The sequence below is a fragment of the Callithrix jacchus genome, chromosome 8 (assembly GCF_049354715.1).
Source record: "Callithrix jacchus isolate 240 chromosome 8, calJac240_pri, whole genome shotgun sequence".
Classification (NCBI taxonomy): Eukaryota; Metazoa; Chordata; class Mammalia; order Primates; family Cebidae; genus Callithrix; species Callithrix jacchus.
The window spans coordinates 53,006,351-53,033,029 of record NC_133509.1 but is presented as its reverse complement, the minus strand read 5'-3'; the positions used below and the strand labels follow the sequence as shown (position 1 = coordinate 53,033,029).

General features: G+C 40.8%; 1 protein-coding gene across 12 annotated transcripts in view; it reads right to left on the bottom strand.

The window, feature by feature from the left end:
* The window catches only part of RYR3 (ryanodine receptor 3), a 572,638-nt gene extending 546,609 nt beyond the window's left edge, over positions 1-26,029 (bottom strand). For all 12 annotated transcript variants that reach the window (XR_013521058.1, XM_054240576.2, XM_054240580.2 and 9 more), the window contains exon 1: positions 25,903-26,029. Coding sequence is in view for 11 of the 12 variants with exons in the window: in XM_054240576.2 (XP_054096551.1) it covers positions 25,903-25,953 (51 nt within the window). In the remaining variant the exon portion in view is untranslated. The remainder of the gene's footprint in view (positions 1-25,902) is intronic.
* Positions 26,030-26,679: the final 650 nt, after the last annotated feature.

Sequence of the window (26,679 nt, the reverse complement as noted above, 5' to 3'; positions counted from 1 at the left end):
ATTTAAGTATTTAATCCATCTTGAGTTAATTTTTGTTTAAGGTATAGCAAAGTGGTCCAGGTTCAATTTTCTGCATATGACTAGCTAGTTATTGCAGCATCATTTATTGACTAGGGAATCCTTTCCCCATTGCTTATTTTTGTCAGGTTTGTGGAAGATCCAATAGTTGTAGTTGTGTGATTTTATTTCTGGCTTCTCTATTCTGTTCCATTGGTCTGTGTGTGTTCTTGTACCAGTATCATGTTGTTTTGGTTACTGTAGCTTTTTAGTATAGTTTGAAGTTAAGTAGCATTATGCCTCCAGCTTTGTTACTTTTGCTTAAGATTGCCTTGGCTATTCAGGCTATTTTTTGGTTTTATATGAATTTTAAAGTAATTTTACCTAGCTCTGTGAAGAATGTCAATGGTAGTTTAATGGGGCTAGCATTGAATCTCTAAATTGCTTTGGGTGGAAGGGCCATTTTAACAACATTGATTCTTCATATCCATGAGCATGGAATGTTTTCCCATTTGTTTGTGACATCTCTGATTTATTTGAGCAGTGGTTTGTAGTTTTCCTTGTAGAGATCTTTCACTTCCATTGTTAGCTCTATTCCTAGGTATTTTATTCTTTTTGTGACAATTGTGAATTTGGCTCTCAGCTTGACTGCTTTAGCGTAAAAGAATATTAGCATTTTTTGCACATTGATTTTTGTACCCTGAGACCTTGCCGAAGTTGCTTATCAGCTTAAGAAGCTTTTAGGCTGAGATTATGGAGTTTCCTATATAAAGGAACATGTCATCTGCAAACAGGGATAGTTTGACTTCCTCTCTTCCTATATGAATGCCTTTATTTTTTCCTCTTGCCTGACTGTCCTGGCCAGAGCTTCCAAATACTATGCCAAAAAGGAGTGGTAAGAGAGGGCATCCTTGTCTTGTGCTGGTTCCAAGGGATATGCTTCCAGCTTTTGCCCATTCAGTATGATGTTGGCTGTGGGTTTGTCATATGTGGCTCTTATTATTTTGAGGTATGTTCCTTTAATATCTACTTTATTGAGAGTTTTTTTTAACATGAAAGGATGTTGCAGTTTATTGAAAGCCTTTTCTGCATCTATTGAGGTAATCATGTGGTTGTTGTCTTTAGTTCTGTTTATGTGATGAATCACATTTATTGATCTGCATTGTTGAACCAACCTTGCATTCTGAAGATGATGCCTACTTGATCATAGTGAATAAGCTTTTTGATGTGCTGTTAGATTTGGTTTGCCAGCATATTGTTGAGGATTTTTGCATTGATGTTCATCAAGGATATTGGCCTGAAGTTTTCCCTTTTGTTGTATCTCTGCCAGGTTTTGATATCAGCATGATACTGGCCTCACAGAATGAGTTAGGGAGGAGTCCCTCCTTTTCAATTTTTCAGAATAATTTCAGTAGGAATGGTACCAGCTCTTCTTAGTACATCTGGCAGAATTCAGCTGTGAATCCAACTGGTCCTTGGATTTTTTGGTTGATAGGCTATTTATTATTGCTTCAATTTCATAAATAGTTATTGGCACTATTTTCATAAATAAAGTTGTATCAGAACACAGACATGTCCATTTACTTTCATATTTATTGGATATGGTTGCTTTCATGCAATGACAGCAAAGTTGAGCAGTTGCAACAGAGTTCTGACAGTAAAGAGTGATATTTATCATCTGTTTTGTTACACCCTGTTTGTTTGCCCACCCTGGTTTTTTCTAAGAGATTTTTTTCTAAGTATTGCTTGAGCATATCACATATATTTTGCTATACGGTATTTTCATAACTCTTCTAAACTTAGCTATTTCTACTATCAGGAATATTTTATTTGACTTGTGCAAGTTATTTGGGTCAGTTAGAAAGTGCAATTTTTAAATTTCCAAACACAGGTTTATTTTCAAGATATCTTCGTTGTAATTGATATCTAATCTAAATTCTTCCATAATGAGAGAATATGATTTGCATGATACTGATTGTCTAAAATTTTTAGAAATGTTATTTTACAATATAATTTTTAATGATTTGTGTGTGCTTAAAAATAGTATGTATTTTATAATTGTTAAATGCAGTGTTTTGTTAATTGTATCTTTCAACTCTCTTAAATTCTTGCAGATTGCTTAACAAATCAATTATTGAGATAAGTGTTACAACCTCCCATTAAACAGTAGATTTAACAATTTCTTCTTGCAGCACTGACCATTTTTTATCTATATTTTCAGATGCATGCATATTAAACATTTTATAACTTTCTGGTAAACAGGACCACTTACAAAGGTAAGCAGCGTCTCTATTCATTTCTAATAATATTTATGAATTTGATTATGTATCCATTCTGAGAATCTTTAGCATTAATTGGAGGGTAAGCCCATTAAGTCAACTGTCATTATTGCTATATCTAGATATTTGACCAATTGATTTTGTATTTCCAATTTTGTTTTATTTCAGATTGATTAAAAATTTCCTCACTATAATTCCTGTACTTGCTTTAAAGTTATGTACTATTTCCTTCCTTCCTTCCTTTTTTCCTGGATAGTCTTGAAATTTTAATCTGCATATGACACATAAAGTCAAAAATTACTGTCTTTTACCTCTTACAATGATAAAAGGACCTAAGAATTCTTTATCATCAATCACCTTCTACTTATCATGCTATTTACATGCAATTATTATCCAAAATTTTAGATACTGGTTTATTAACCCCACAATTTACACATATTATTACTGTTTCCAGTAGATTTATCACTTTGTTTTAATTTAATTTTGTTTTTCTTACCATTTCTTCTTTATTCTTAAACCCCCTTTGTGTGATCATTTTTATTCTTCCTGAAATACATCCTTCAACTAAGTTCTGTCTGCAACAACCTTTCTTAGGTTTGATTTTTTTTTTTCTGAAAAATTTCTTGAGTCTTTATTCTTGAAAGATAATTCCACTGAATATCCTATTTTCTCTTAGCAGTTAATATGTAAATATATATTGCATGTATATGTATTTTTAATCACAGAAGAATAGCCAGAGGCATTTTTATTACCAAGCGAAACAAGAAAAACTAAGAGTCTATTTTTAGTAAAACAACTAATTTGTTACCAAAAATTACTTAATTAAACCAAACTATGCTTCAGTACATCCTTATAAAAAGTAGAATTAGCTAGTGATCTAACTTATAAGAACATTAGTGAATTAAATAGCTACAGTGGAATGGATTTAAGAATACATTTTTTTGCCTTCTTAACTATGTGCTTTCACCCTAAGGTACTGAGAAAGCAAGAGCATTTTAAAATTAATATTTGAAAGACAATGAATAGTTTTAAAAGATTATTCTCTCAAAAAGTCCAAAGTGTATTTGTCTAGGAAAAAAGTTAACTTTAATATATTTTTAAAATATACAGTAGGATGAAAATACTCCATTCTGAAAATCAGCCTTTAAAATATATTCTCTCAACTCTGTTCATAAAATTACAAAACAAAAAACTAACAAACCAAAAAAACTCTGTCACAGGAGCACATTGCTCCTGGGGAAAGAAGCTACAAGGTGAGATCCTCTGCATTTACAAAGCATTCACTTTAGATATGAAAGAGCAACAAACCAAGTTTGCAGAGTTAGTAGCAGAGCTAATACTAAAACAAATGGTAAATGCTAAATGCTATGGTGGTTTGTTTTAAGAGAATCCTGTGAAAACTAACATTTCACAGCTTTCAAAGTTTAATGCTATACACTCTAAGATCCACGAAGGGGATTGATAACCCTGGGACTAGGGTAGCTCTCAGTAGCAACCACAACCTATGCCATCCTGTTCCTAGCGTGCCTAGAATGCCAGTTATTGTTCAATTATATGAATTAAGGCATTGAAGACTGATTTTAAAATAGAACTATCTGGGAACACAGTATCAGTCAATCTTTAATATCCTAATTCAAAGCAACTCATAGAAACAGTAGAGATACCAAACTGAATCACAATGTGAAGGAACCCTGGTCCGGTAAACTTCGGAGGAGAGGAAGAGGAGGAAGGGTTAGAGAACAAAAGAGAGGTGACCAGCCTGTGAACAGTGCTTCAGGGCATAGGTATAGAAAGCTCTGGTTGATTTGAGGAAAGCTGGGTGGGAAATAATGTCATCATGGCAACAGTTCAGATGAGGAGACTGCTTCAGAGAGGGGGATACAAAGACAGAAAACAAAAACAAAGAAGCTTCTCTGCTTGTTTTACCTAGAATAAGCTCTGGGAATAAATAGAACACATGAAGAAGGAGTACAGGTGGCTGCTGAATAGAAGACAGTGGAGCCCATAAAGAGGTGTAGCCTGAGTGTACTGGGACAAAGGAAATGTATCCTAAAATTAAAGCCAACAAGCACTACCCCTTCAAGCTAAGTTACTTATGAGATTAATTGGTTAGGATGGTGCCTCTATAGAATGTAACCCAAGGAAAAACTGTCCAGTCTGACTTACAACTGACTGTTCTCGGCCCAAACTGTCCTATGCCTGGGTAAGAAGACTGCCTTGAAGGACCTCAGGGTTTGTGTACTAATACCCAATATTACTCCCTTTCACCCATTCACACCGACCTCTTAATTTACCTAATATTGCCTTCCTAACTCGCAACTTTTGGCTCCATTTCCTGTATTTTGATGAATATCTCCTTGTATTACATTGCCACAGGCAAATACAACAGTGACCATGTCTCCTTGGAAAAAAGTCTGGAGTCCTCTATATTTGGGTACTATCTGTAGGCTGCTTATGTGGGCATAGACCAGTCCTATGCACAGGCATTAAATGAAAAATAGCCTATCCTTTTTCACATTATAAGAACAGATAATGTTGTGATGGCAAAAGATTTTGATGTTAAGGAGTGTTGCGAATATTGGGAGAACTGGTGAGTAAGCATTTTTCTACTACATAGCTCCAGCTTCCAGTACATATTGTGTTCCAGTTCTTCTGATGAAGATGTACAAAAGTGGAATCACTCCACACACTGAAATGAGTGAGCCTGATGCTCCTTTCAGGAACATCAATTTCTTTTTGACTCCATCAATTCCATACTCATCAAACAGCTTAATGAACTTTAAAACTCTACATAGATCATCAGTCGGAGCCAAGTATATTCTGGTAAATTTGAAGCCTCAGTTGTAGTCTTCAGCTATATCTTTCACAATTTTTATTAGCAGCATTCATGTTCCTTGGTAAGTGACTTCTCTGGGGACATGAAAATTTTCATTTCTCAGATGACAAAATTAAATATTCCATGCTGACCACTCATGGAGACCCAGGTTAGAATTATATACCAGTCCTTTTTTTTACATTATTATTATGGTTTAAGTTCTAGGGTACATGTGCAGGTCATGCAGGATTGTTACATAGGTATACTCATGCCATGGTCGGTTGCTGCATCCATCTCCCCGTCATCGACATTAGGTATTTCTCCTAATGTTACCCCTCCCCAATCCCTCCACCCCCTGCTATCCCTCCCCTATGCCCCTACCTCTGGTTATCCCTTCTCTAGCTCTCCCACCCCCCCAACAGGCCCTGGTGTGTGATGTTCCCCTCCCTGTTTCCATGTGTTCTCATTGTTCAATACCCACTTATGAGTGAGAACATGCAGTGTTTGGTTTTCTGTTCTTGTGTCAGTTTGCTGAGAATGATGGTTTCTAGCTTCTTCCATGTCCCTGCAAAGGACATGAACTCATCCTTTTTTATGGCTGCATAGTATTCCATGGTAGTTCTTACCCACATGAAAAACAGAGAAGAAAGAATCACCTGCCCATGTGCCTGGAGCATCCTCCAGAGGCTTTTTGTAAGCCAGGGGAAGAAATGGGGATGGGAGAAGAAGAGGCAGGAAACTGTCCCTCGGCTTGCAGACCAGACTTGATAGACAGCTACAGAAGGTCACTAAGCAGGGAGTGACTGCTGTTACTCTAACCATAAATTTCATTTAACTGTCATACTTCAGCCTACATTAGTATTCCATAGCTGAATTTTACTTGTACTTACTTATATTTCCTGAGAAAGACTGAAAAAGGAAAGCAAAAAATGAGGAAAGAGAGGTGTATCTGCAAGCAGGGGAAAAGGGAGAAAAAGGGGAAAATAATACCACAAGCTAGAAACAGTAAGCAAGTGATGAAGGAAGAGAGAATGAATAAGCATGAGGAGGAAGAGGAGGAAATACTCTTACAAGTTAGACATACTTGAAGGAATGCCAGGTCTGCGTTTATTCAAAGGCTACAAAATGATTTAGGCATTCAAATGACCGTGCTGGATCCACAAACCAAAGTCTAAGACAATAATTACACCTCTGTAACATCTGGAAAGGAAGATGACAAATCAATCTGAACTAAAGCACAGGAAATATGTGCACTTATAATTGCTTATATGTAATGTTCCCAAAACTGTAGTGAAGCTCTCGATGAAAGCAAAGAGAATGTTATCTGGGGCACTCACTTTAATGACCACATGTAGATCAGTAATAGAGAGGGAACCCATCTGAAAATGTCACAGGGGATATTAGACCTGAAGAAAGGAACCTGAGAAGCAATAACTGAAGATTAGGTGAAAGAAGGAAGCTATGATGGGTGGCCCACTTAGTTAAGCACACTTAAAAGGAACAATAGAAAGCTTGAAAGTGAACAGACAAAACACTCCAGAAAGATAAGGACAGTGTAGGCAGAGCTGCAGTAACAGCCCATACAGGGAACCCAAGATACTTCATAGGTGGAAATAGGATGGATGTAGAGTTTAGTTGGAAAACATGAAATGTCAGATTTCAAACTTATGCTTCTTCCCATTTTCTCCATTTCATTTTGTTAGGTTGTTCTGCATATGTTTATTTGGTGCATGCTACAGGTGAAATGCTGTGTTGGCCATTAGGGCTATATCAGAAAACACAGCAACAAAAATCCAGAGTCTCTGACTTAATCTGAGTCATACACACAGACACAATCCCCTTTAAAAATTTTATGGAAAAGGAGTCATTCCCATCAGAAGTTCACATTGTCTAAGTCAGAATGTAACCTGCAATTTCTGAATGTGGATTTTCATAAGTAGGTAAGAAAACACCACTTGGGGAGATCTGAAGTCATACTTGCTGAATATCTAGTCTAATCAGTGTGGTCATGCAGAAATGATGCATGGAAAATCATTCAAGTAATCACTGAGTCACTGTATACCCAAATATGAGCACTGACAAAGGAAAGGAAAGGAAGAGACAGAGAGGGAGAGAGGCAGAGGAAGAAGACAGAAAGGAAGGGAGGGACGGAGGGAGGGAAGGAAGAAAACTTCCCCTCCAGGGAGCTATTCAGTGTAGCGGAGGAAAGGAGATTTTCATAACATGAAGTAAAATTTGCACAATATGATCAAGTACCAGATTGTTTAGTTCAGAAAACAGTAATTAACAATCACTTTCCAGTTATAGTCCTTATTAAACATTAAAAAATTTTTTTAAACAATCTCATTGTGTTGATTTGAATTCTCTAAATTTTCTTCACTATTAGATGTAACCAAATGGTAGATTCAAAGGGCAAGAGCGATGGTAGCAAGGTCTATAAATGTGTATTCAAACAAGGGTTGCACCGCACTATCACCAGTGGCTTTAAGGCAGCCCCTGTATCCCATGGACTTGAGGCTTTCCATCTGAAGTGGAGGAGCCTACACACTTAACAGTGTGAGGTATGAGGGATGCTGCCGATACTCATCTTTCAACAACCAGAGTCCTCAATGATGCCTTTAATGAGACAATAGCACTTCAGTGCTCATCAGCTTCTCTTTTCTACATGTTCTCAAAGTATCTACTTCTTTTTGTGTCTCCTTTAATCCTTTGGCCTGAGAAGGTGAATCATCTTCTATAGCTGTGTAACATCTCTCATTGCATGAAGAAAAGTTTAGGTGTAATATGCATCTTGTCTTTCACTTCCATTCAAGGGGCAAGACCAGTTCCCTGTCAGTGGAGTTTTTTTTTTTTTAAACTATACCCTAAGGCTTATCAAGTACAGTATTTACAGTTTCAATTACACAAATGATCTACATCAGATATATAACAATAAGTTGAAGAAAGCAACATAAAAACATCCTTCATAATCTATGTCTACATAGTCTACCTTACCAAAACTATGCTATAATAAATTAACATAGGTATGTTCAAAATGTTTAGAGTTAATTGTACTTATGTTAGATAGTTCTCCATTACCTAAAGAATTAAGGCCAGATTGTCTTGATTTACTCCCCAGTTTTCCAGCCTTATCTCCCAATATGGTCAGTCTTCCATGTACCTCCCTATGCTCCAGTCTTCATAGTTTCCTGAACATGTCACATACTGTTTCTCTTGTCGCTTTTTTGAGATGGAGTCTCACTCTGTCACCAGGCTGGAGTGCAGTGGCACGATCTCAGCTCACTGCAACCTCTGCCACCCGGGTTCAAGCGATTCTCTTGCCTCAGCCTCCTGAGTAGCTGGGATTACAGGAGACCGCCACCACATCTGGCTAATTTTTGCATTTTATGTATACAAACGGGGTTTCACCATCTTGGCCAGGATGGTCTTGAACTCCTGACCTTGTGCTCTACCCACCTTGGCCTCCCAAAGTGCTGGGATTACAGGTGTGAGCCACCACGCCCTGCCACATGTCACATACTTTTATACTGCTGAGTATTTCTTTATGATTATCCTTTTGTCTGAAATGCCCCTTTCACCCCATTTGCAACCTATCAACAACCTACATAACCCCCCAGTTCAAATGTTTCCTCTCTTTTCAAATCTTCCTTGATTCCGTAGTTAAAATTAACTATTCCTTCCAGGATTTAAATGTTACCTTTATTTAACACATTTTTGTTCTGTTTTATTGGTTAGTTCCTTAGATGTCTAACTCTCTAACCATACTTTAACGTTCTTGAAAATGGGATTATGTATTTTGGTCACCTTTAAACCTTCTCTGATCCCTAGCACATGCCTTTCATGTAGTAAGTACTTAACAAATGCTTGTTGGATGAATGGGTGGATAGATGGATGAATAAGGGATAGCATCTCAGTTTCCTAATACAATAGTTAAGAGATGACTGCCAGGGGTCTTTTCCTATCTATAATGCCCTATGGCCCTTTTAGAAAGATAGTAGCTTTGATTTAGTTTAGTAGACAACATTGGGGGGAAAAAAAAAACCTCAATAGACTCCTATAAGAGAGAAATAGGCTGGGCGTGGTTGCTCATACTCATAATCCCTGCATTTTGGGAGGCCAAGATGAGCAGGTTGCTTGAGCTCAGGAGTTCAAGAACAGCTTGGGCAAAATGGCAAAACCCCATCTCTACAAAAACTAAAAAAATTAATGGGGCATAGTGGAACATGCCTGTAGTAATAGCTACTTGGGAGGCTGAGGTGGGAGGATTGCTTGAGCCTGGGAGATGGAGGCTGCAGTGAGTCAGGATCATGCTACTGTTCTCCAGCCTGAGACTCTGTCTCAACAACCACCACCACAACAACAACAACAACAAAAAGAAGAAGAAGAAGAAGAAGAAGAAGAAGAAGAAGAAGAAGAAGAAGAGGAGGAGGAGGAGGAGGAGGAGGAGGAGGAGGAGGAGGAGGAGGAGGAGGAGGAAGAAGAAGAAGAAGAAAGAAAAAGAAAGAAATAACAGCATCATAGTCCTATGGGAATTCAGGACCCTACAGGAGAAATCTCAGAAGGCTCAGAAGAAGCGGTAGATTCTAAAGGAAGATGAGAACCAGAAGGAAACAGGACTAGTATAAAAGTAGAAACAAGCTAAGCAACATGAAAGTAGTAAAGTACATTTCAAAGCCAAACAAAAATTAATCTCGGACCATTCAGTAACTTCAACCATCAATAAAATGTCCTCCCTTCATCTTTAGATATGAGTGATGGCTGAGTTTATCCTCCTAACTGGCAAGTACACATGCCAGTGGACAGGGCTGGTATCTGCTGCTGATGGTGCTCAAGAATCTCATGGAAGTAAAGGGGTCCTATAGAGTAGTTACTGGTTTGTATCTGGTACAGATTTTTTTTTTTTATTGAGTTAATAGGAGTAGGTACTGGAAAAGGTCATCAGAATTGCTAGGGATATCTCTGACCAGGAGTTAGATACCCTTAAGTTTGTCAGGTGCCTAAATTTAGCATGAAAACGGTGGAAGAGAAGGAAATATTCTTTTTTTTTTTTTTTAAGAGAAAAAGAAGGTGGGGGGGAAAAGAGGGAAAAAGGAATATTACTTCATTCCTAAAATGGGTTTCAATAATGGCCGATCAATTTTTTGAGTGTTTAAAGTGGTTAATGCATATTTTATGTGTTTAAAATGGAGACCTCTATTGTGTTTATTTGTTCTGGCTCTGAGTTCAAGTCCTGGATATCGTTATCAATTTGTTGTCTCGTTGAATCTAAATCTCATTATGTGTCTTATGTATCTGGGTGTTAAGATCTCTTATTGTTACATTAATCCTTTTACCCTTGCATCCTTGTAGCTTTGAAATCTATTTTATTAAGTGTGAGAATTACAACTCCTGCTTTTTATTTATTTATTTTTGCTCTCCATTTGGTTGGTGAGTTTTTTTCCATCCCCTTGTTTTGAGTCTTTGTATATCTTTAGATATATCGTTAGATTTTGTGGATAATGTATATTTTGTGTGTTTAAAATGGAGAGCTCTATTGAGTTTGTTTGTTCTGGATCTTAGTTCCAGTCCCGGATATCGTTACCAATTTTCTGTCTCGTTGAATCTAAATCTCATTATGGGTCTTATGTATCTGGGTGTTAAGATCTCTTATTATTACATTAATCCTTTTACCCTTGTATCCTTGTATCTTTGAAATCTATTTTGTCAAATGTGAAAATTGCAACTCCTGCTTCTTATTTATTTATTTTTGCTCTCCATTTGGTTGGTACTTTTTTTTTTTCCAACCCTTTATTTTGAGTCTATGTATATCTTTGGATATACCGTTGGATTTTGTCTGTATCTTTTGATTGGGAGATTTGGTTGATTTAAATTTAGGGTTGCTGCCATTTGATATTAACTGGCTATTTTGTCCTTTCGTTGATAAAAATTCTTCTTTATGTTAATGCTCTTTACTTTTTGGTGTATTTTTAGAAAGGGTCATACTGGTTGTTCCTTTCTGTGTATAATGCTTCTTTTAGAAGTTCTTGTAAAGCAGGCCTGGTGGTAATAAAATCTCTGAGTACTTGCTTGTTCCTAAAAGATTTTATTTTTCCTTCAAATGTAAAGCTTAGATTGGCAGGATATGAAATTCTGGGCTGAAAGTTCTGTTGATTAAGTATATTGAATATTGGCCCCCACTCTCTTCTAGCTTGTAGGGTTTCCGTTGAGAGATCTTCTGTAAGCCTAATAGGCTTACCTTTATGGGTAACTTGATCTTTCTCTCTGGCTGCCCTTAATATTTTCTCCTTCATTTCGATCTTGGTGAATCTAACGATTATGTGCCTTGGGGTTGGTCTTCTTGAGGAATATCTTTGTGGTGTTCTCTGTATTGCCTGGGGTTGAATAGTGTCCTGCTTTGCTAAATTAGGAAAATTTTCCTGGATAATGTCCTGGAGAGTATTTTCCAGCTTGACTTCATTCTCTCTGTCACATTCAGGTACACCTATCAAGCATATATTAGGTCTTTTCACATAGTCCCATATTGCTTGGAGACTTTGCTCATTCCTTTTTATCCTTTTTTCTCTATTCTTGTCTTGTCGTTTTGTTTCATTAAGTTGGTCTTCGACCTCTGATACCCTTTCTTCTGCTTGATCCATTCGGCTGTTTAAGCTTGTACATATTACACTAAGTTCTCGTGTTGTATTTTTCAACTCCATAAGTTCATTTGTATTCCTCTCTATATTGTCTATTCTTTTCAACATTTCATCTAACCTTTTTTCCAAGTTCTTAGTTTCTTTACATTGGGTTAGAACAAGTTCCTTTAACTCCCAGAAGTTTCTTATCATCCACCTTTTAAAGCCTACTTCAGATAATGGAACACAGTCCTTTTCCATCAGGGCTTGTTCGGTTGCTGATGAGTCCTTTTCCAACAGGGCTTGTTCCGTTGCTGATGGGTTCTGATTTTGAGTATATTCGGCCTTCTTAGGCTGTTTTTTTCCCTTCATTGTAGATGAACTGCCTTTCTAATTAGGTTTCTGAGTTGACGTCCGACTTATTGATTCCCAGTGCTGGGATCCGAGCAACCCACTGTGGCAGCCTAAATAGCAGCGATAAGACTGATGGTGCTCTTCTGCCCGGGAATCTCTGGTCTGGCTTCCCTCCTGAGTCCGCAACAAGCACCTCTGACTTCCCGCAGCTCCAAACTCCGGTCAGTAGGGGAAGCAGTCCCGTTGGCTCTGCGTGAAGAGCTGCTGCGCTGAGACGCTGGCAAAACCACTGAGGCGGCCACAAGAGTCGCACTGGCGACCCATGGGGCTCCTCCACTGGGAATCGGCTAATCGGTGAGTGACGAAAATTTGTCTTAAGATGTGGCGTTGTCTCCTTCTCTGAGCTTTCACTGGGCGCTACAATCCTGAGCTGTTAGTGGTCGGCCATCTTGGATCTATCTCCGTATCTGGTACAGATTATAGGATTCCAAAGCACACAGAAATTTTGTCCAGAGTACACTGAGATCAAATATTCTTCAGTTCCTCAAACAAGCATCAATTAAAAAACACAAGGAAATACAAAAATATGAACAGTCACCAAACTGGTATCAATAATATGTAGACATATGTCCCATAAGTATGGAATTGTCCTATATCTATTTTCCATTTTTAGAAGAATCTAGAAATATCCCTTATGTGTGTTTAGTCCTGAGAATCAGGCAAGTACATATGTGATGTCCAAGCCATCCTGATGTCTCAGTCTTTACAAGCTGGCTTCCTGTAAATCATTGAGATCAAAAATTGAGACATTAATCCCCAGATCCCCAATGGATCATTCTATAATATGGTCGGGTTTTTATCTTTGTGACAACACACACTTCAGTCTCATCAACCATAAGTGCACAGAGAGGGGAACTTAACAGAGACTTGAGTGAGATGAGCACCTGGGCTGGAGGCACAGCAGGTGAGGATTTATTATTTCTTTCAATAACTATTTGCAGATTCCTCCTATATGCTAAGCACCATTCTTAGTACTAAGGATATAGCAAATAAAAACCCAAAATTATGACCCCTGAATGCTTGCAAAGTAGGAAAGAGACAATCAGGATAAATCAGTATAATATATAGCATGCTAGATGGTGACAGGCACAAAGGATGAAGAAAGGTAGGTGGTAAGGAAAGAAACATTTAGTATTAGAATCACTCCTCTATTGATAGAAAACACTGAGTTTTATCTAAGATATTAGCATCTACATCAAAATGAGATTGGGATAAAAATGGTGACATGAGTGAGGTTTGGTCTCTGTGCTCCTACTCCTTATCCTTAAGATGCCACTTTTTAGTGTACCCTTCCTTCTCCCATTTCCCTAGAAGATACAGGGTAACTTACTGTGAGCAGAATCTGCCAGCACTAGTGGTCATTCTTTATATCCCAAGTTACCCAATCCCACATTACCATACCAAGGTTTTACTCATAGATAAAGTCATAATCCAAGAGAATGTATACCCACATCTAAATTCACTCCACCCACCCCCAGACAATACATTTGCCTTGGAGATAAAGCCTTAATCCAAGAGTGTTATGAATGTCAGGAATTCCATATACCATGTCATATGCTGATAAAGAAGTCTGGGTAAGGGGTCATTTCCTGCCCATTTTATACCTAACCTGTGGGCTAGAGAAAGGTTAACCCTAACTCTTTTCTTTAAAATCTCAATAAACCTGCCTGTTAATCTGCATTTAATTTGTGCCATTCAGACTAGATCTGGGATCCTCTTCCAGCTTTGTGAGTTATTTGCCCTCTCATGTGTATTCCATAGGCCTCACAAGGATGTGAACAAGTGGCATGCATTTAGAATAGCCAGAGACGAGAGCAAAGCCCAGGAGACAGTCAAAGCTATCACCTACCAAACAGCTGGGAGTCAAGCACAGGCTGTGGTTAAGTTAAAAGCATAACTTGGACTGCAACCTTCACATGTTTAAAAAATCAAGTACAAATGCATGCACACCCACAAGTTTTCATTTGGCTAAGGCTTCCAAAGTGCAGGTGGGAGAGCTACTTAGACTTTTTTCTCAATTAATTGAGTTAGAAATTGTAGTAAATAAACAGTTTAAGTACATCTTCTACCACCCTCCCACCCCACCCCATATCATTGAAGAGCAGCTGCTTCAGGATCCCAGGTGGCTCATTAAAGTATGGTCTGAGCATGGGTGCTGGGGCTCTGGCAGGAAGACTCCTCAGCCACTGGGGAGTAGGCTCTGCCATTAAAATATGTGTTAAATATCATCTCATATATTATAGTACAGAAGAGAAAATATGCCTAGCATGAGCCAGGTATTATGCTTTTTACAGGTCTACAAACACAAATGATAAGTTCACAATTCACACTCATGTCTACCTTACAGTAAGCTCCTAACCACTCTCTTGTCAGAATTGCGCATGACAGTGATGCTGATACAGATGACAATGGTGACAATGGTGACCTGAAAATGATGTGGTTCCAGAGAAACCATCAACTTTAAGATCGATAATAAGAGAGAACTAGGATAGTCAATGGATAAAAAGTTGTTCTGAATAGACAACACTTATATAGATTGTAGTCATTTATGTGAATTGTGTACCATCAGACCTAATGGTCAGCCAATATAATAAAATTTATGTACGAAAACAAATATGTCAGAGTAACTTTGATCTGGAATGTATTTAATTAGAATAGCAGGCTCTTTATACATGTGAAATAATTTGCTATATGTCCCTGACAAATCTCATGTTGCATTGTAATCCCCAATGTTGGAGGTGGGCCCCTGTGGGAAGTGTTTGGGTCATGGGTGTGGATTGCTCATGTTTTGGTGCTGTTCTCATGATAGAAGTTCTTGTGATATCTAGACAGAGGGTTCTTGTGAAATCTCGTTGTTGAAAAGTGTGTGGCACCTTTTCCTGCCACATACTCCCTCTCTTGCTCCTATTCTGGCCATGTGACATGCTTGCTCTTGCTTTCCTTTCCACCATGACTAAAAGCTCCCCAAGGCCTTCCCAGAAGCTGAGCAGATGCCAATGTCATGCTTGTACAGCCGCAGAGCCTTGCGCCAATTAAACCCTTTTCTTTATAAATCCCATTCTCAGTTACACCTTTCTTTATGGCAAACCAAGAATGGCCTAACACAATATGTAATCAGATGTCAACATTGTCCACATTCTAACATGCATGCGTGACATCTTTGTAGCATTTTACAATTTATAAAATGTACTTTTGGAGGGCAGTCTCAAGTGCTGGGCATAATTAGATGCTGAGTAGAAGGGAGCAGCAAATAGTAATAGAATAGAGCCTTGATCTAGAGAATCGCAGGTCTGATCATTTTACCATGACTCCTCCGTGAATTAGTTAAAATTTTCACCTTTCTATATAGATTAGGAAACTGAGGCTGGAATCAATGAAATAATTCATCCATAGCCTTCACTTTTCTATTTACAACTAAAAATGTTAAATGTGCTGGTGAAACACTCAGATATCAGCGCCAGAAGAATCTCCTTTCTTTAAGGAAACCAAAAGCCCACCTATTCTCTATTAGTTGAAGAAATTTTGCTTTAGTTTTTTCTTTTTTTTTAATTAAATTTCCCAATCATAAGTCCAATGAAGCTTTCAGTGATTGGGACCAGATTTCTGAGTGAAATAAAGAGCCAATTAAGGTGATCCGAACTAATCAAAAACAAGATGCCATCAGCCTGTCCATGTGCCTTTCTACACACCTGTCACTTAAGGAGCAGAGCATTTTAACTTAATAGGCATCTACTCTCAACCAGGGAAGGAAAATTTTAAATAGGGTTAAATAACCAATATGATCCATTTTAATTCCATGAAAAGCAGAGGGAAAAAAGACAGGAATCAGGTTTGATAGAGAGGAGGGAGAAAGAATCAGAGGCTTGAACAACTGCCCCAGCAGGAGCTCTCAGGGGAGAGGGCAGTGAAGTATGTGGCAATCAAGCTTTACTTTAGGTCCAGGCTTTGCTTCCTTAGATATGAAAAGGGATCAGAGAAGGTGAATAGCCAGATTTTTACAGCAGGATGACCTTGTGTTGTTAGAAATACAGTAAATTCACAGAGAGGTTATCTTCTACACTTAAGACATAAATTGTAAAAAGTGTCTCCCCAAACCAGATGATGAATTTTTGTGTAGTTGAGGGTTCTCCAAATCATGTTGCCCATCTATCAACATGAGCAATTTAAAATTGCCCGCGGAAAAATCAATCAGCATTTGCATCAAGAGGCTTTGCAAAGTAGACACTCAGAGAACTGACCTGTCAATCTGTACTCCTGAGGCTGTGACCATTGCAGGCTCATTTCCATTCACAAAGCCTGCACATATTTAGAGTTAAGCAGAATAACAGGAATTAAGACTATGGACTAATCACATGGTATTTTCACTTTGTACTTTCCAACAATAAAATGACTGTGCAATGACATTTGGAATAGCTAGTGTGACTAATGTCAATGTTTACACTGTTTTTGTTGAGACAATATTAATAAATAATATTTATTGAGGATTTACTATATGTTGAGCACTGTTCCAAGTGCCTCACATGGACTAACTCATTTAATCCTCGCAACAACCCTCTGAGACAGGCACTATTATTACCCTCACTTAACACGAGGAAACAAGCACAGAAGTAAGGAAACTTCCTCCAGGTCATACCTTTCAACAGGAAAATTTTTGTACCATAGAAGCATGGAAAAGTTAAATTAATTGTTATAAAGTCACCTAAAGTGACTGATATCCTTGCTACCTCAAAATAAGTCTGGGCTCCCTCTTGACCCTGAGCTGTCAAAAACAACAAACATTACAATGTCTTTTTCATTTATGTAACTTCCAGCAACTTGTTTAAGGCTAAGTGGAGAGTAGTTGATCAACCATGTTGAATGGACAATCTGCTTTCTTTAAATTTCATAATGTCTATTTCCATATGACAATTTTAAATGGTGTTTTAAAGACTAGCAAAATCTGAATTCATTTTCATGATAAAATCTATCTTTTATTAAGCCCATTAATCTGTCTGCCTGCCAGTCTTTCTTTTATACCTTGTGATAAATGATACACTTTTATGTTGACATTTTTATCCAACGACCATGATGTGTATTGTGAGCCTGATCCTATCATGAAAATATTCATGCATTCTAGGCAGTGCATTCATTCAAACGGATTCTGAGTGCTCATTCACAGCTGCACACTGGCAGGCAGCTCAGAATCCTGCTGCAAATGTGTTGTGCTTGACTGGCTGTGTTGAGAATTTTTTTATCTGAATGTGCAGATCAGGCCCACCTCTATTTGCAAATAAAGCCCGATTCACACATTTAGCTACCTACTTGATCCCAGAAGTGTTTAGATTTGTGAACCTTCCAATCTATAGGTACCTGAGGACTTAGAGTAAACCAAATTTAAGAACCTTGTGTTCCTGGAGCTTATAATGTATGGCTCATGCTTTAGGCTGACAGGAGCATTTTCAGGGAATAGGGCAACTATTATTCCAAGCTACCTTCTCCATACTTACATATCTAGTTCTCCTGGAGGAAATCTGGAGTTCCTTTAAGGCATCTCTGAGGTGTAGTCATTAATTATTAGCATGCCTTTACAAATGGATGAACGAAGATCTGGGAAAAGCAGACAATCCCACAGGTATCTGGCAATAGAAATGCTGCCAAATATAGCAAATGCTTTACCTCTGACTTTTCCCCTCTTTTGACTGGTATGTTCTTTGCTATGTTTCCTAAAATGCCTCTTTCAAAGAGATGAGATTTGTTCAAGACCTTTCTATAGTTTATTCTTAAACTGTTCTCTTCCAGCCAGCCTGGACAATAAAAAGGATTACTTGGAGGAAAAGCACTGCCCTAATGCCAAACAATGGCCATGTGTCCCGGATGACTGAGAAGGGACTTAGGAGGGGCTCCAGGATCAGCTGCCCTATTTTGATCTGATCTCTTGGATTCAGCTTCTGGTTCAATATGGTGTGGTCGCCAGCTGAATCTCTCCTCCTGCCCCAGCAGTATTTATAGTTTGGATCTGGTCCATGGTATAGACACCACGATTCAAATCAATACTTCTCACACTGTGGACATTTACGGGCCAAAATTGATGGAGAACTTTCCATTCCTTCCTGTAATCCTGCTGACTAGCTCTCTCTGCCTAGCCCCATTAGAGAACTCAACTGTGAAATTTTCAGAGTTGATGCCAGTACTGGTGAGTTGCAATGCCTGTACCTTCCAGTGAGTGCTTTTCCTATTTGCTGTTAGGGGATAAGCAGCTCCCCTTAGCACTTTCCCTTTTTTGCCGTAGGAATTGTTTTGAATTGGTTTCAGGGACTCTGGAGTACTTGCTTGGGATCAGTATGAGTGACATGTCAATGAATATAATAATTGATCATGAGGTTTTGTCTCTTAAACACTTTTCTACTTTTAGAAAGGAGGCACCTTAGTTCTCATTTTGTTATAGAGTCACTTTATCTTACTGTTGTTTCTAATTATGGATTATCTAAAACTAAGTATGTATTAGCACCAGTCCTGACTGTGAATAATGCTGTTCTGAATGCCTGAAGGTTGCCCACTTTCTCCCAGGTAACTCAAAGCTTCTCCTCTGCTCAAAGGTCTAAATAAAGATGGAGTCTGAACCACCATCTCCAGAACCCAGATTCCTGTGCCTTGATGCATATTTTTCTACTCAGGGTTCCCCAAGAACTAATGCAGTGCCCTACTCAGGCTTGCCCCTCTCAGCAGCGCTCCCATGTGCTCTCACTTTTCACCAATCCAGTTCCTTCAGGAACTGGCTCTGCTCAGGTGTTAATGATGCTAATCATTAATGGTACCAGCTGAGCTAACAATTTTGCACTTCATCAATTTAATAAGGGGAATTTCTTGAAACAGTGCTTTATCCCAAAGAAAAACCAAGGAGAAAGATATCCTTCTGGATATCTACATGGGTCACAATAACACTGATGCCAACCCAGACTTTCATCCCTACACTTTTCTTACAGATGTGCTGCCTTGGTCATCACACTGGCTGTTTCCTATAGCATGAAACCACTTAAAACGGAACTCAGTAGAAAACCTGTTGATGGCCTGTACAATTCTGCACAGGCAGCAGCAGCTCTGTCTCCCAAGCTCTCTCTGCCTCCTTTGCACTCTGAAGTAAGCAACAGCAAGCAGCTGTCACCCCAGAGAGAAGAGCTCATGTTGAGTGTAATTTCTGAATCTCTTTGTAATCTGATTTTAGGAGAGTGCTTGCTTTCCTTCTTCTTGGGCATTGAATCCAATAAGAATAAGATTTCTCAAGCAGACAAGCCTGTGCAGGAGCCGAGAGACCTGAAATCAATGAGGAGTTCACTGTCTAGGGAGGTGGAGGGTGAAAAAAGAAGGTCCTGGTGTCTCAGTGTCTCCTCCTTGTAAAGCTATGCCCCACCACAAAGGACAATAGCCCAGTGTATGACTGTATAGTCAGCAATGTACTCTAAGCCAGAGGAGGGGAGAAGTGCATGTGAGGAGAGGAGGTATAGCTCTTTTATTTTGGAATACTGCATCATCAGTCTCAGAGATGATCTGAACTTTGTTTTCTAATTCTAACTACCGGGAATCAGAATGACATAAAGAGAAAAAAATAATCTTGGCATCTCAAGAGGCTCATCCCTGTAGCAGGATCAGGGCTGAGGTGCCAGCACTTTTTCTTCCCTCTCTCTGAATTGAAGAGGTGCTATGATGGCAAAATTCACTGAACCAAAGGAAACTGCAGTGGCTGGAAATGTCTTTGTCCCTAAAATACCCCCACTGGCTTCCAAACAAGAAGATGGCTGAGAGGACACCATCTTCTTGTTTGAAGCCTGGTGGCCTAGAGGACCCAGCATGGCTCCCCAGGGAGAATTGTGGCCCTACAACGTCACCACTGGCTGTACTCCCCACCCCAGAAGCATCTGCTTCATCCAGGTGCAGCCACAAGGAACTGTTCAAAGGCCCTGACACCCTGAGCAGACATGACTAAAGTAGCAGAATCCCTGGGAGGAAAAGCTGCTCTGGTTTTACAGGAAAGCAGGTCCCCAATGCTTTAAGCAAAAGAAAAAATGGGCTCATAAAAGAAACAGGAGGGGGAATAGGAAAGATAGCTATGAAAGGAAGAGCTACGGGATTCAATAAGAAAAGGCAGTCCTATGGGAAACAGAAGCTTTGGTAATTTTCTGAGACGACAAAAAAATAACTCTGAATGTTCCGTTTGGTGGCTGGGATCCTGGGAGGAGCCTACCTGGCCTTTTGAAGGCTGTTGCATACACAGATTGGACTTACCAAGTCTTTTAATCAAATAGTTTAAGAATAGTTGTAGTTGGCTTTAGTGAAGAAATTGCCCAGAAATCCTGGGGTAAGCTCAACACTGGAGGCTGTCCAACCACTCTGGGATGGAGGGAAGGACCAGCAACAAAGACCACATTAGAGATGGGGGCAACTGGGGTGTTTTTCCAACAAGATCTGATGATAAGAAGGGTCGACTTCCTAGTGCAGGAGAGACACAATGATAATACCCTATGAAACACAACTTACTCACTAATTTGGGGTAATATGGCTCTCATTTGAAATGACTATAGCCTCTCACAACACTTCTATTAATGCAGATTCTATCTCCATACAGTGGGAAAAATGAAACCTCAGTTTTCTTATGTGACTCATGGAAGGTCATAGTGATTTAGACCTAAAAATAAGAATTCTTGCCTCTAAGCTCAATTTTTTTTTTATTACAGCATCCCACTCCTACTGGATAAATCTTGTATTAAGGGTAGCTTAAAGAACAGATCTAATTTAGAAAGGTTTATACTGTTATGAACTTGTGGGAAATTAGCTAAAGTATTGGGTTCTTAAGACCTAGGACCACCTAAGCCTGTACTTAAGATTGGTAAAGATCATTCAGAAGAATGCCAAGTCAATTAGATGATGGAGTTGATGGCTTCTAAATTAAAAATTCTTTAAGTAGTAAGGTAAAGAAAAAGTCAAATTATAAAATAAAGATTCTTTTCCATGAAGGCGTAAAAATAACATAAAGGAGAGGCAAATAAGCACAGATAGCTATGCCTTATTTAAATACAAATCCCTCAAAAATAATTATCAGAGTATTTTTCTCTCCAGATACATTCCTCCCACTCTATTCTTTTTCACCATTTTTTTTTTTTTTTTTGCCCTCAGATCAACCCTAAGGAGCTGGAGAAACCAATATTAAAAATTGTTAAATAACATATTTCACTTGTGCCTTCATCCTTGCTTAATAATCAAAGTAGCATGAGAAAAAATATGCACGATGTCAGACACACATTCTTCAACTGCAGAGCTATCCTTTGACCTCAGTCCTTATACAGTGGGTCACATTGCATTCCAAATATTTCCAAGCTTGCATTCATGACCACTTCCTTCCCCAGGAGCTCAGCAGCTTAAAATCCTTAGGACAACCCTGGACATGGCAATCTTGCCTTAGCAGAGAAGGTAAGTGCCACCACCCCTCTAGTCCTGATGCGGCCTTTCTGATTCGAGTTAATTGCTTTGGGGAAAAAAAGGACTCAGCTTCCTTCTCATGTCCCCGGGAACATTTCCTTGGAAAGGAGGGAATATTGTGTGTCCAGCATGGCTGATATGGGTCTTTAATCAGATAAGCTCTGAGATGCCAAGGGAGAAGAGACTGAGAACATAGGAAGCCCTGAAGTGACCTTGGGAGGCTCAGAGTGTGGGAATATTCTGAGTTTTGTCATTTTAACCCTCAAACCTAACCCAGCAGTAGAGCTTACAGTTCAGCTCTACAACAACTCACACTGTATGTCTGGGTATCTGGTGTCTGCATTTTAGCACTACTTCCATTGCTACGCACTAGCATCCAGAGCCTGGAGGAGGGTGTCCACCTCCTTTCCCTTATCTCCTTAAGGAAAATTTGCCAAAACACAGGCTTCATGCAGCTGTTATGTAAATGGACTCTGCTTCGGGGAGATGAAAGCAGGCATCCATAAACCACCAGGTATAAATTCACTGTCATTCCAACCCAAGACAATGTGCTCTGAGGAGGGACGAGAGACGTGAGCTCAGGTGAGTGCTTCAGCTCAAATTCAAGAATTTGTCTTAGGCGCCCTGTAGGGAGGAACCCAAGACAGGGGAGCAATCCTTGATTTTCAGCCCAAGTGCCTTTTCTCATCCCTCGAGAGCTGCATATTTAGATGAAGGAGGACAACTTTTTACAGGGAGGGCTAAATTAGGCTGTCTATAACCAACCTTTAATTGAAACTAATGCAAACAAATGTCTATCTCACTCTGAGTTCTGTTTCAATTAATATTGTGGTGGAAAGGCAGTTGGCAAGGAGAATACTGTGGTATTTTAAAAACAATAAGCTGAGGATTAGAGTTTTCTTTTGTTTTGTTTTTTAAAATGGATACTGTAGTCTAAGGAGAAAAGTGGGAGAGAAAAGTTTTCTCCTGGCACTCTTAAAGTGGAATGTGGTGCCAGGCACTCCACCGACTGTCTGAAGATAGGGTAATTGTCACTTTTCTCACCATAACTTCTTGCTTTCAGATCAGCGGCTGGCAGGTTTATCTGCTTCTGAGCAGCTTCAGAGCCACGTCAATGACACTGGCTACGTCAGCAAGAGCAATCGGAAGAGAAGAGGATGCCACTGCCAGCAGCAGTGGGAGGGAGAATTTTAGCCTTAAAGATTCTATCTGTCTGTCTGCCTGATTCTAACTGGCATACATGACTTTTAGTGATTTCAGAAGGCCAGAAGAGGGTATCTAGTTTTAGACTGCCTCCTTAAGGCTTGAGGTACAGTAGCATTTAGTTAATATGTGTTTAAGCTTCCAAAGCCCTTGTTTAGGTCTTGTTTCCTACTTAAGAGAGGCTGGGCTTCCAAATGTATCAGAGGAGATAACCAGAATAAACACTACCACAAATAAGTGTCTAAAGCCACACCACACACACCTAGAGTGATTACTGCAGTAATTCTGGCTCATCTCACACTATCGATAGTTCTAGCTGCTTTCATTTTTGGCACTATTATAACAAACATGACACTACAAACACCAACAATTTGATTAGGACCTGTGGCATAATGCTATTGTATGGTCTTCTTTTTGTAAGTAGGTTAACAGCTTCTGCTCTCTAGGATGGCAATCCTTTAAAGTTCATGGTCACAAAGATATTCTATTCCACGGTCAAGTATCAGCCACCTTCCCATCCAGGACCATGTTGATGTGAGGAAGTATTATATATGACTAACACATTGCCAAAATGCTTTTAACAGTGTTGAGGAGGAGAAAGAAAGCCTAAGGCAAAGGTAACTGAGTGAGTTCAAAGTGAAATAGCTTCCCTAACCCAGACATATTCAGAGGAGAGAAAAATCCCACAGCTAGCACAAGCCTGGTGTTTCCAATTACCCTAAAGTCAAAATTTTGGGCAGAGATAAAAAGCTTATGGTTATTGGGTTCTGATAAATCATTTTGTCTAATTTTTCACAGATGAAGAAGGAGGATGCCAAGCTCAGAAAGCTACAGTTCTTCTCTATATTCTTAAGACTATATATAACATCTGGCATAATGCTCAATGCCAGGCTCCAGCAGGAATGTAATTTAACATTGTATGATGAAAATTACCAATAAATTGTCAACAACTATGGCCAAGTCACTTGATTTCCTGTGCTTCAGTTTCATCACCTATTTCCTTCTCAGTAAGCTAAAACTGAAGATGTTAAGGTGCCTCATAGGGTGAAGAAATGAGGAATACACCTTAAAAATATGTAAGGTGATAACTAGAAGGAAAAGAATCAATAATGCCACATTTGAAGTCACTGCCCCATGGCTAACGGTAGCACTCACTCTAAGCCATAACTGATATGCAGTTCTCTGCAACAGGGGTTCTTAACCTAGGTCATTAAATCCCACAGGCAGTCATGGGTGTGCTTTAAAAGAGGTCCACCAGCTCTGATCTCTAGGGCAGGAAGCCCAGGACACAAAGCTTAAGAACCACTGCTATAATAAACCTTGGTTACAGGTATACCAAAAAACAAACAAAAACAAAAAAACCTTACACTGCCAGATAGAGAGAAAAAGTCAGGAAAGATGGCTCAGAAGCCAAGAGAAATGCCTGAGATAAGGATCTCAAGAAAACCATCACCTTCCTAAGCCCCAACTCCTTCGGCCATCTATTCTACACTGACCCTTTCTGTCTGAAGAGAATTTCTTTAAGCAACAATACCTAGAAGATCATTAATAATAAGCAGAAGAAATGATTAATCACAAAGGACACAGGCAGAAAGTCCCTGAACTGCCACCCATCCACTACTAAACACACCTGTCAGAGGGACAGCCAAAGGATTTCATGGGGCTTTGAGGGGAGCAGGTAGCTTTAAAACAATACAGTTGTCATGAGTTGCAACTGTGGGGCCATCTTGTGTGCAGTGTGAGGGATGAGAATGGAGTATGGGTCTGCAGGTCAGACCCAGGATGAAGAGAGGAATACTCTAGCCACTCAGTAGTACCAGCAGGGTGATGGGCACTTGCATACCCCCCCAAATAAGACCCAACTCCCAGCTTTGACAAAGGAACCATGTTTGGAAGAGAAACTGTAGAGAATTGGAATGAAGCACTTCTACAGGAGGAGAGTGGTTCAAAAGATGGACAAGAAGTAAGTTGTGATCTTCAAAGACCAGGTCATGGAGGAGGGACACCCTTAAAGAGGAGTGAGAGGGGGAAAGAAAGAATTTCATCCTAATTCCTGAGAGCTAGGCAGTGCATATAAAATTACCTAAGACTTACAGAGCAATTTACATTTACAAAACATTATGACATTCACGATATCGTTTAATCCGTATCACCCTGAAACGCTAGTTATATTTTATTTTACACATGAGGAAATTGAGGCTGAGTAGGGCGAATTATGCGACTTGCTCAAGGTCACTTGGCTGAAATCAGCGCTAGGACTCATCTCCAATGCCCCAACCCCTCCGAGTGGCCATCCACCTTGAAACGCTTTGCATTAACTCCTATAGGGCAAGGCTGGTGTGGCTGCAACAGACTTCGCCCCCCCACCCCCAAATCTGGGACAGAGCAGCGCCCTCAGGTGCCAAGGAGGGGACCTGAGTGACGCGGAGCCGCTGACTGGGGTTTCCCTGTCCTGCGGGGCTCGCGGGAGACAGGAGCAGAAGCCACAGCTCTGGAACACAGGGCAGACAGGCAGTCAAGTCAGCCTCCAGCAGCAGTTGCCGGCGTGGGGCTTAACACGAGACCCGCAGCGCTGGGTGAATTCCCCTCCGAGCGATCCCAGGGCTGGGACCAAGCGCCTGCACCCGCTTCTCCGACCCGGCTCTCCACGCTCCCCGCTGCCCCGCTGGCTCCTTTCCGGCGGTTCCCCGGTGCGTGGGTCGCCTTGGAAGAGGTATGGGGCTGGCGCTGAGTGTGGAGGTGTCAGAGGGCCGACCCCAGGGGAAGGGCTTCCAACGCCCATCTTTTGGGTCAGGACAACCGTGAACAAACCCCGGCTGAAGTTTGGGTATCAAAGGTTTCAGACCAAGTAGCAAGTTGCCTGGAGAGCGAGCGGTCCTAAGTGGAGGGTCTGGGGCAGAGGTGGCGGTAGGGGAAGAAGGGGGAGACAGGAGATGGTGCGCTTTTCACGCAGCCCCTCGCGGCCCCTCCGGTAGGTGGCCGGTCCGCCTCTGCAGCCCGCGGGTGCGGAGAAAGCGCCCGGCACCGGTCACCGGGCACCCCGCACCGCGGCGCAGCGCAGCCAGCCCCTCCTCGCCGCGCTCCGCGCTCCTCCCCACCTGCCCACGGGCTCGCCCCCGCCGCGGAGACTCACAGTCCTCAGAAACTGGATCTCGTCCTCGCCTCCTTCTCCCCCTTCGGCCATGGCTCCCGAGGCGTCGGCGGTGCCCCAGCCTCCGGCGCCTCTGCTTCCCTCGGCAGCAGCTCCGCGTGCGCTGACTGCTGCTGCGCTCTTTCTCCTCCTCCTCCTCTTCGTCCTCCTCCTCCTCCGGCTCCTGGCTCAGCCTCAGCAGCGCCTAGCTAATCCCCGACCATATAGGGAGATGGGCTAACACTCCACTGCACTGCAGAGCGCCAACGCCAGCCGAGCCGCCCGCCCACCCCTCTCGCCTCTAGCCCTAGCCAAGTGCGCTGCGGCCGCCCGCTCCGTGGAGAGCGCAACGCCAGGCGCGTCGAGCGGGCGGGGGCGGCGCGGGGGCTCTGGGCTGGCGCGGTGGAGCCTCCCCCGCACCGCTGGGTACCGCACCGCACACTCAGCGGAGGCGCGCACCCCGCGGCGACCGGAGGATGTCCCCCAAACTGCTCCGATTCACAAACAAAGGCCAGTTACTTAGCTCCAGCGCGCCCAGACTGGGTACCAGCCCTCTGGCTTTGCCCAGTTTGTGTGTGTGTGTGTGTGTGTGTGTGTGTGTGTGTGAGAGAGAGAGAGAGAGAGAGAGAGAGAGAGAGAGAGAGAGAGAGAGAGAGAGATCTCTGAACTCGAATGCCTTGCTCAGACCCAGGTGCCTTTTTGAGCAAGGAGAAAACGGTGCAGTGAGCAGGGAGGGTGACTGTCCACTCATAACAAAGTTTGCAACTCCCTAGATAGTCC